Below are 11,325 nucleotides of genomic sequence, written 5' to 3'. Positions count from 1 at the left end.
AGAAACTCATTACATTTACTCAGTTACTCAGTTACTCAGATACTCAGTTACTCAGTTACTCAGTTACTCAGATACTCAGTTACTCAGATACTCAGTTACTGTCCTCCAGTGGTGACAATATACACTAAAAACGTAACTTTCATGTGAATCAATGTAATAAATCCGACTGCTAGATCATGACCTGCTATAAATTCAGTGCCTCCGTGTAAAAAAGTGAAGCGTCGTTATTTAAACTGAAAATTAATGAATGTGTTTCTCTCTTAGAGCCGAATTAAGGCCGAGCCAATCGATCTGCCCGTGGGTCATGTCTTGTGTACAGAGCCCTGATTATGACATATTGTGCACGACTTACTAAGGTGTGGGAATGAGATGATTAACTTGTGGCCATAACTTAGTAATACGTGGGAACAAGATCATGGTTCACTAAATCATGGCCACGTATTATGATCTCATTCTCAAGCTTTACTGAGTCGTGGCCACGACTTAGTCATCTCATTCCCACGCCTTACTAAGACATGGCCACACATAAAGATCTCGTTCCCAAGCTTTACTGAGTCGTGGCCATGACTTGGTCATCTCATTCCCACACCTTACTAAGACATGGCCACACATTAGGATCTCATTCCTAAGCTTTACTGAGTCGTGGCCATGACTTAGTCATCTCATTCCCACACCTTACTAAGACATGGCCACACATTAGGATCTCATTCCTAAGCTTTACTGAGTCATGGCCATGACTTAACCATCTCATTCCCACATGTTAATAAGGCGTGGCCACACATTATTTTTGTTTATACAGCTTGCCGTCATCAGGGCTCCGTACTTGTGGTTTAAGCCTTTGAAGTTTGAAGTGATGAAACTCAACAGGATCTGTCCTTTTAAACTTTATTAACTTTTAATTCAGGATGAATTTTTCCGAGTAAGTGAACTTTTCCCGGTTCACACGCCGAGAAAGAAACCGCTTCCGACTCCGCTTTAACACCATTATTCATGTTTCACAAGAACAAACCAGATTCTACTTATTACCGACTCAGTTCGCTTCTTACTCGGTAAAACCGGATCGGTAATAAAGCCGCATGCGGTTTTTTCACCTGATCCGCTTTAACCTCGATAATAAACCGAATCCGAGGCCCGAACCGGCCCGCCGCGACAATCCTTCGCTCCTCGATCGATCGCTTGAGCCTAGTGAAAACGACTGTAAACACGACGTCCGTTGCTAAAGAAACAGCTGGGAAATGTAGTTTTCTGCGAGCAGACATCGCGCAGGCGGAAGGACGCATGCGGAGGTTAAAAACTACAAATCCCAGAGGCACGCACGCGACCACGCTGGGCGCCGGAGCGCGGCAGGCGGACGCTGGCGGAGCGCTGGAGCGGAGCGCCGAGGCAGGAATGAGCGGGTGATTCGCTAAAAGCGCGGAGATTTCTGCTCTTATCACTCCGGCGGCGCTGCGTGGCGCCTAACTGAGCATGACGGCCGCCCGGCGCTGGAACCGCGTTTCTCCGGCGGGGAAGCGGCTGGTTTACTGAGCTCTGAACACAAAGAGCCCGCGCGCTTCTGCTCGTGTCCGCCGAGGAGCTCCGAGTAAACAGGAACGCGCGGGGATCTGAGAGGGGGGAACCCGACAAACGCGTTCTGCGGGCGGGTGAAGGCGCAGAAATGCCGGTGCACACAAAGGAGAAGAAGGAGAGCAACCACGAAGACATGGACGTGGACTACCCGGAGCAGGAGGGCAGCAGCTCGGACGAGGAGGACACGGAGAGCTCGTCTGTGTCCGAGGATGGAGAGAGTTCAGGTGGGGGGACGCTCCCAGTTCAGACCCCCAAAACCACACCACTCACCGCTGAGCGCTGAATCGCTGGCTATATTTAATAAGGCGTGGCCACAAATTGATATATCGATGCCACAAGTTACTGTATTTATGCTGCAATGTACGATATTGAGGGCAAAAATGACTATATTGAGGCCACAAATTACTATATTGGGGCCACGGTTTACAATAGTGATCACAGTTTATTATAGTGAGGCCACAAGTTGCTACATTGATGTCGCAGTTTATGATCTAGAGGGCAAAAATGAACATTTTGAGGCTTCAAGATAATAGATTGAGGCCGTGAGCCACTATATTGAGGCCACAAATTACTATATTGAGGTTATGAGCTATGAGAATCTCGACTTGTAGCCTCAGTATATTAATTTGTGGCCACACTTTGTGAAAAATAATTACCATCTCGCCTCAGGGGCTCCGTAAAGGAACGCTGGATTAAAGCCCCACGTTTCTGTGTCAGTCTATTAAAGGGCCCATACCATGGAAAAAAGGAGTTTTCCTCACTTCCTCTTTCAAAAACATCCGTCGTGTTTCACTGCTTTCCGTGTTTGTGTCCATTCAGAGATGGACGATGAAGACTGCGAGAGGAGGAGGATGGAGTGCCTGGATGAGATGACTAACCTGGAGAAGCAGTTCACGGATCTGAAAGATCAGTGAGTATTCGCTGTAATAAATTAAAATAATTAGAGGGTCCCGTTTTCAGTAGTTCCAAGGAATTGGGGTGACCCTGGAAAACGAGGAGTAGGGGTAAAAGAAGAGATGGGACTGGGCCTTAATTTCCACGCTGTGCTGAATAAACGGCTCTGCTGTGTTTTCCAGGCTGTATAAGGAGCGATTAAACCAAGTTGATGCCAAACTTCAAGAGGTGATGTCGGGAAAAGCTCCTGAGTATTTGGAACCTCTTGCAAACCTTCAGGAAAACATGCAGATCAGAACTAAAGTCGCTGGTGAGCCCGAACTCCTCAAACGAGCCAGAGGGTCTTCATTTATTCGTTTGGTCGTCGGCAGGCGGGTCCGGTGGGTCCGGTGGGTCCGGCTAGAGGAAGAACCAAATTGTGATTGTTTGCTGGACAGAGGCGTCAAATTACAGTCAAACAGTGGTCGGTGTGAACGTTACTCATGGCACCTTCTCCACCAGCCTAAACTAAGAGAGATGGAGATCTGCATCACAGTATTTACCTTTTCTGAGATTAAATACGTTGGAACAAAACCGAACTCGCAGTGCCGTTTGTATAAAATATGATAATTTATTATTATTATTATTATTATTATTATAATTAATACGACAAAATGGCTTAATTAGAAGAAATTTTTCCATCTAATTGCGATTTAAGTGCAGTTATTTTCTGTAAATTAAGCAAGCACAGTTTATTTATATAGCGCAGGTGGTGTCGAGAGCAGCTGTACAGAAGAAATCGGGGTCCGAGCCCCCGTGAGCGTCGCCACTCACAGCCTGGGACGCTGTTAAATCGTGTAGGATGTAATTCAAACTGCAGTTTCGATACAAAAACAACGTCTTTTTCAGCCCAAACTGACGACTGCAGTGATTTCTGTTGAGTTTTAACAGCTGCACTGCACTAATAACGAATTAGTCTAATTAAACTAATTGACTAATTAAGCTCAACATCCACAGCATGCTCAGAAAGTACGCTGGCAGTTTACGGCCATGGCGATGAGATGTGGTCTCGTTGCCCGTCCCCTGCCGGAGCGTTTATCTCCTCTCTGTCTTCGTGAGTCGTCGGCCGCCTCAGAGTCGGGGTCTCGAGCTTTAAACCGGCTCTGGACGCCTGTCCTCCCTGCTTTACGGTGGTATTGGTTTCTTGTCTCTGAGGTTTTTTGTCTTTGGTTTCCAGGAAAGTTGGGACGCTGCGCAGAATGTAAATAAAACAAAGTGCAGCGACGAGTAAATCGTGTAAAACTTATTTTTAAAGGGATTTTGTTGCTCATTTTGAATTTGATGTCAGCAGCACATCCCAAGTTGGGACAGAGGCCTGTTTACCTCTGTTTACACTCCTCATCATTGCTTCTGAAAGACTCTGAGATAATCTTATATACCCAGTCATGTTACTGACCTGTTGCCAATCATATACACATATATATATATTTATATTTATATTTAAGCATTACATAACTTTACCAGCCTTTTTTGCCCTGTCCTAACTTTTTTGGAGTGTGTTGTTGGCATCAAATTCAAAAAGGGCATAAATGTAAAAAATGTAAAAATCTAATTTCTCAGTTTCACTATGACGTGTTGTGTTTGTAGTATTTTCAATTAAATATAGGGTTTAAATGATTTGCACATCATTGCATTTTGATTTACATGTACATTTACATATTGTGTACGCATGCATGTGTGTGTGCGTGTGTGTGTGTGCGTGCATGCATGCGTGTGTGTGTGTGTGCGTGCATGCGTGTGTGTGCGCGCGTGCGCGTGTGCGCGTGTGCGTGCGTGTGTGTGCGCGTGTGCGTGCGTGTGTGTGCGTGTGTGCGCGTGTGTGTGTGCGTGCATGCGTGTGTGTGTGTGCGTGCATGCGTGTGTGTGCGTGCGTGCGTGGGTGCGTGCGTGGGTGCGCGTGTGTGTGTGCGCGTGTGTGTGCGCGTGGGTGCGTGTGTGCGCGTGTGTGCGTGCGTGCGTGTGTGTGTGCGTGCGCGTGCGCGCGTGTGTGTGTGCGCGTGTGTGTGCGTGCGTGTGTGCGTGTGCGTGTGTGCGCGCGTGTGTGTGCGCGTGTGCGTGTGTGTGTGTGTGTGTGCGCGTGTGCGTGCGCGCGTGTGTGTGTGCGTGCGTGTGCGCGTGCGCCTGGTTCTGATGTTTTTAACTGGGTGTTTGTTTGTGTTTGTTTTTTACTGCTCAGGCATCTACAGGGAGCTTTGCTTGGAGTCTGTGAAGCATAAATACGACTGTGAAACTCAGGCTGCCTTCCAGCACTGGGAGGTGAGCTTAGGGGAAGTTTTAGGCTCGTATTGAAGTTCAAATGAAAACGTTTCAGCGTGTTGAAGCATCTACACTGTTACCTGTTCTCCAGAGTGAGAAGCTGCTGCTGTTCGATACGGTCCAGACCGAACTGGAGGAGAAGATCAGACGTCTGGAGGAAGACCGGCACAGCATAGACATCACCTCAGGTACCAGAACTGTTATTATATTGCTAAAGCAACATATAAATTGCGGGGGCGGTCGTGGGCTGGAGGTCAGGGAACCAACCTCGTGACCGGAAGATCACCGGTTCGATCCCCAGAGCCGACAGCACACGACTGACCTAACCCTCGACTGCTCCCCGGGCGCTGCGGATAGGGCTGCCCACTGCTCCGGGCAAGTGTGCTCACTGCCCCCTAGTGTGTGTGTGTGTGTGTGTGTGTGTGTGTGTGTGTGTGCGCTCACTAGTGTGTATGTGGTGTTTCACATCACGGGTGGGTTAAATGCAGAGGTGAAATTAGGACTAATAAGGGTCACTTAATTAATTAATTAATGAAGTTTAGACTTCCCTGGTCAAATGTTCTAAGTGAAACTACAGAGAAGAAATTTAAATATGACATTATGTAAATATGACTAGAGAACAGCTTCCCTTTATTTGCTTTAAAGTAACAGGAAAACAATAAAACCTCAAATATAAGAGGTGCTATATCTTCTGCACAGGCCACATTTTATGTCATGGATTTTTTTCAAATATGTTAAATTCAGCAAATAAACAGTAATTGTGTATTAAAATGTGCAGAAGTGTTTCTCTGTAGAAGATGTGTAACTTATTTACCGTCTGAAAATCAAAAACATGGGATTTGCCCAGCGACGCACCGTCACGTACACTTGAGTAGTAGGACATTATTTCTGTGGTATTCAACATTGAAGTGTTTGTGGTTTTAAATATCCTGGTAATCTGGATTTTTTCTCTACAGAATTGTGGAATGATGAACTACAGTCAAGAAAAAACAAGAAGAAGGATCCCTTCAGTCCAGACAAAAAGAAAAAGCCCATCGTCGTGTCCGATATCCTTCAAACTGTCCCTCAAACAACCGTTTCACGTGTTCTTCAGGCTGAAGTGTGTAAGATTTAGTGGCCTCTAGTGGTGAGGTTACAGACTGCACCCAGCTGAATCCTGCTCCCTGCTCCCTCACCCCTCCCTTTCCAAGCACGTAGTAGAACCGGGTGATACAGGAGTTTCGATTCAATGACTGAGAGATACTGACCAGGCATACCAGTCTGACCACCTCCCTGTTTCTACGCTCACTGTCCACTTTATCAGCTCCACTGACCGTATAGCTGCTCTCTGTAGATCTACAGTTACAGACTGTAGTCCATCTGTTTCTCTGATACTCTGTTACCCTGTTCTTCAGTGGTCAGGACCCCCATGGACCCTCACAGAGCAGGTACTGTTTGGGTGGTGGGTCATTCTCACCACTGCAGTAACACTGACATGGTGGTGGTGTGTTAGTGTGTGTTGTGCTGGTGTGAGTGGATCAGACACAGCAGTGCTGCTGGAGTTTTTAAACACTGTGTCCACTCACTGTCCACTCTATTAGACACTCCTACCTTGTTGGATGTAAAGTCAGAGACGATAACGACAGGGATGGCAGAGACAGCAGTGCTGAGAATGATCCACCACCCAAGTAGTACCTGCTCTGTGAGGGTCCATGGGGGTCCTGACCGACTGTAGAAGGAGGTGTATGTTGTGGTACTGTAAGTAAGATGATTATTACAATTTAAAAAAAACTAATTTTAGAAAAACTGTCATAGCATAAAAAGCCCTTACACTGCTCGTTTACGTCGGAGCGGAATAGCGTAATGACTGAAGACGGGTTAAAGTGCTGCCATCTAGTGCTCAGGGGATTAAATGCAGCACAGTAAAGTAAAGTCTGCAGGTCAACTATAAATTCACAATCAGCAGTGCGGAGCCCGGCTGGTGACATCCTGTACTAATAAAAATAATCCGTGGCCATGCCTTATTAACGCGTGGGAACGAGATCCCAATGCGTGGCCATGACTTAGTAAGGTGTGGGAACGAGATCGAGGCTTACTCGGTCGTGGCCATGCATTAGGATCTCGTTCCCACGCTTTAATAAGTCGTGGCCACGCGTTATTTTTATTAGTACAGGATGTCACCCGCGGGGCTCCGTACCAAATCGATACAGTATCACAAAACATAATATTGCGATATTGAAGCGTATGAGTATTGTTAACGCCCCTGTACAGCGCCACCAAATTCAAGCAGCTGCTTCAGCGAAAAGCGCACAGGCGCCCTCTAGAGGCAGCGTTTGGTTTGTCGGTTCTGGGCCGCTGTAGAAACACGCGGGCCTCTGTTGGAGGAGGAGCCGCTGGCTGTGCAGATCCAGTGAATCCAGTCGTAGTTACAGGGGATTTCGTTCTGCTCAGAGTCTCCTAAATCGCTCACACCGCACCTTAAGTGTGGATCTGATGATGTTTCTTAACACCTAAACGTCCATATATTGTCTACATGCTGCAGGACCTGGACATTCTGGAGGACTGGACAGCCATCAGAAAGGTCAGTAAGCTGTGGGAGCGTTGGTGGTGTTGAGATTTCTCCGTCTCTCGGGTTTGAGCACGTTTTCACACGGTGTCCTGTTGATTGTTCTGTAGGCCATGGCCACCTTAGGACCTCACCGAGTCAAAACGGACGGTAAGATCACAGCTGTGTCAGAGACAAAACATCTGGGGCAGCATCTGCTCTCCGCATCTCAGCGATGATGTTTGAATGTGTGATTGATCTTATTCAGCAGACGGTTCACCTCAGGAAGACTCAGTTCACCCACTGAGGTTCAGTGTGATGAGACTTACAGACAATAATAACAAAGGAATTTAAATTCTATTTATTAAACTATTTATTTAAACTGTTAAATACATTTATAAATAAATTTATATTTATAAAAATAAATATTATATTTAAACAATATGTTTATTAATTATTAAACAATAATTCATGTTTGTCATTATACATGTGGCTGCGGTATAATATATAAACACACTCTGGCTACTTCTTTGGTGCATTATATGTTTATATATATATATATATAAATAATATTGATCATAAAATTTTATATATTATTTTTATTTTAAATTCTTTTTTTATTTATGCACCGCAGAAGTTTCTCCAAAGTGATCGTGACGATTTCCTTCTTCTTTAAAGTTCTTATCTTTTATTGGACCTTAAGATCCATGTAGCCAGTAGTAAAGCGGTGAAACGGGTGCGCTGGTCCGTTTTAAACCCAAGGGCAGCTGGATTTCTCAGGAAAACTTAGTGACATAAATGGTTATATTAAATATTATAATTGATATAATTAGTCAAATGATGCTTATATACATTCTAATTCCTATAATTAAATATGGTAATTTAGTGTAATATGTGGTGTTTTTCCGAGTTTGGCGGGAATAAACGGATCATGCTTGGGATTTTGTGTTGACTGTAAATCCCTGCTGAATCGACTCCTCCAGGTCGTGTGTTTATTCCCCCGACTCAGTAAAACTCACTCCTTCTGTTGCAGTTCCTCCTTCCAAGAGTGAGAAACACCAGCACAGCGCTCGCTCGGAGGACGGACGGCTGTTCTACGACGGCGAGTGGTTCGGCCGCGGGCAGAACATCTGCATAGACAAGAAGGACGAGTTTCCCACAAGGTACTGCAACCTGGAGTCTTCAGGGGTGGACGAAGTGGGCGTGAGATCAAAACCAGCGAATTACATCATCACAGGGGGGGGGGGGGGGGGGCTTGGGGGGCGTGTAATATTAGCTAACGTTTCATATTTGGCTGATTATTGTTGTTCCTGTCTCTCTTCAGTGCCGTGATAACCACCATCAACCACGATGAGGTCTGGTTCAAGCGCGTGGACGGCAGCAAGTCCAAGCTGTACATCTCGCAGCTCCAGAAAGGAAAATACACCATCAAACACGCCTGAGGGGCTTCATTACCGCTGCAGGACGAAGGGACGAAGGGACGAAGGGAAGCGCCCACATTGCCGTTCTCTCAGTGCCCGGCTTCACACTGTGGATGTGAGAGGGGCTCTGTCTGTCTGTCTGAGAGGGGCTCTGTCTGTCTGTCTGTCTGTTTGTCTGTCTGTCTGTCTGAGAGGGGCTCTGTCTGTCTGTCTGAGAGGAGGGGGGGTATGTCTGTCTGAGAGGGGCTCTGTCTGTCTGTCTGGAGGGGGGGTCTGTCTGTGAGGGGTTACTGGTGGTGTAAGGGCGTTTACTGGTGGTGTTACTGGTGGAGTAAAGGGCAGATGCTGTTTCAGGGAGTCGTTTTCCTCCTATTTTCTACATTCCTCATTATTCCTGTGTGCTGTGAGTGCCCCCCGCTCAGAACGAGCCCGTCGGAACCTCGAATCTCCGGGTTTATTGAGTTTCACCTGGTAGAGAAACGCGGCTGTTTACACGGAGTCGGTTTCAGGACGACCGGGCCAACAGAACCGGCTGCGGGGGTAAACCAGGTTGCCATTCCCAGCGGTTTTGCTCCTCCGCCTGCAGCGGCGTTCACACACGCTGCGGACATCCGGTCTAAATAAAAATAATGCGTGGCCACGACTTGTTAAGCCGCGATCTCGTTCCACGCGTTAATAAGGCCATAACATTCCCATCCTCCATAACATTCCCATCACCACCACTGAACCGCCCTGACTCCACCACCCTGCATTCACTCTAACTGGGTCGACAGCGCCCCCTTCTGCTCCGCTGTCACTTGGAGGTGCAGTTTGTAGCTTTTCATTAAGCGCTGGTGTTTTATATGGATCCGGTTTCCTTTCTCTGACCAAGTAACGGGAATGGGGGGTCTGGGTTTCTGTGCTGATCACATGAATAAAATGACATCTGAGGAAATAACTGATAATCTGCAATGATTCACGTTCTTATCTGATTTAATAGACGCATGAGTTTCACTGTTTCAGGTGGGCACCTGATAGATCGCTCAGCTGTTCTCATGATATGAGATATGCAAATGAGCCTCTAACCAGTCAGACCAATCAGAGTTACAGATGAGTGACTGGGCATTTTTAATTAAACTTTGGTCTAAATGACGGAATCGGATCTTTAATCTGTTTAATAAATATTCACAAAATTAATTAATAACAGGTACTGTGCAAAACTTTGTGCCCCCTGGTCAAATTCCATGTTGAATTCCTGAGTTACGCGTTACGGTTTAACACACTGGACATAAAGAGGCCTGTGCAGAAGTTACGGGTGGGGCTTAAACACCAAGAGGGTTCTTCAAGGGTTCTTTGATAAAGGCATATAACAGTAGCGGAACCCTTTTTGGTGCTATACAGAACCACACACAACCTTTTCTCCATCAGACTGAAGAATCATTTCACCACATGAAGAACCACTTAAATCAGGAAAGGGTTCTATACTGAACTCGTTTCTAAAAAGGACTGCGGCTCTGACTAAAGAACCCTCGCAGAACCATCATTTGGCGCGGGTGTGCTGTAAACACCCCCACACTGACACGACCGCTTCTCCGTCTGAACAGCTCGGGCACTCCTGGTGGTGCTCGAGGTTTTATTTGTTAGACGGCTGGAACTGAAGAAGTTCTACAGGAGAACTTTGACATCATGATTTTAATGATACATATTGACACTTCATGCTGGTCTCCAGTGATTTAAAGGGGAACTCCAACAGATTTTCAAAATTTCTGCCTAATTAAAGCAGGTAAGATGTAAACCGAGCGGTTTGGTGTGAAACTCTCTGTTCTAGATAAACGGTCAGAACCGTTCCCACTGGTGGTGATGGGAACCAGACGTCCCTCTAAAAGCTCCTACAGAAAGTTCCTACATGAACTGGTTCTGAATTCACTGCCTGATGACTGAGACGCTGTTTTATGAGAGTTTAGAGAACTTCAACTCCATTCATGGTGGAGGGAGACATGCAGGGCGCTGTGCGGCAAAATAGTCCCCAAAGAAAACTCATTATTCCAGATTTTCCACTATTTTCCATCATCAACATTCCATATAAGCTCAGAAGACTCGTGTAGGTTCTCTGGTGGTTCTGGATGGTAAATAAAGTGTCTATCTGTGTTGTAGTCATGGCGACGCCTGGTTCCCATCACCACCACTGTAAAGACGTCTGAACCTTTCACACCAAACCGCTCGGAATCTCTCTGATTACACCTGAAACACTGAGTTATGGGGAATTTTGAAAGAATTGGGTGGAGTTCCCCTTTAAAGGCTACAATTAACAATGTTAAAATCAAACTAATACATAACAGCCACACTAACAGCCTTCATGTCTGACATCAGCTTCTGCTTAACTGGCACCAAATCTGCATAGAATTAATTCAGATACTCAACTAAACACATTGCAACAAACCCTTCTGGACTTCCCAAAGTCTGGAAAAGCGTCCTGTAGGCGCATCACCTCTCCGAAGTCCAACACTTCGCCATTTCAGTACAGACGCACTGTTACAGTATTACAAAAATAAATATTCATCTTAAAACTCATTGACATTCATCTGAGATCCTAAAACAAAGTCTCCCCTCTGAAAAAGAAAAATCCAACACATTAAATGAAAA

The 11,325-nt window shown here is 45.9% G+C and overlaps 1 protein-coding gene across 1 annotated transcript; it reads left to right on the top strand.

The window, feature by feature from the left end:
• Positions 1–1,330: 1,330 nt before the first annotated feature.
• brms1la (BRMS1 like transcriptional repressor a) lies at positions 1,331–9,647 on the top strand. The gene is made up of 10 exons (XM_017686414.2): positions 1,331–1,793; positions 2,389–2,479; positions 2,646–2,773; positions 4,679–4,758; positions 4,850–4,946; positions 5,715–5,804; positions 7,254–7,318; positions 7,414–7,453; positions 8,316–8,445; positions 8,607–9,647. The coding sequence occupies exons 1-10, from the start codon at positions 1,658–1,660 to the stop codon at positions 8,722–8,724; spliced, it is 975 nt and encodes a 324-aa protein (XP_017541903.1). The 5' UTR covers positions 1,331–1,657; the 3' UTR covers positions 8,725–9,647.
• Positions 9,648–11,325: the final 1,678 nt, after the last annotated feature.

Source organism: Pygocentrus nattereri, chromosome 10, assembly GCF_015220715.1.
Source record: "Pygocentrus nattereri isolate fPygNat1 chromosome 10, fPygNat1.pri, whole genome shotgun sequence".
Classification (NCBI taxonomy): Eukaryota; Metazoa; Chordata; class Actinopteri; order Characiformes; family Serrasalmidae; genus Pygocentrus; species Pygocentrus nattereri.
Note: the sequence above shows the minus strand (reverse complement) of the source record. Positions and strands in the feature narration are given on the sequence as shown.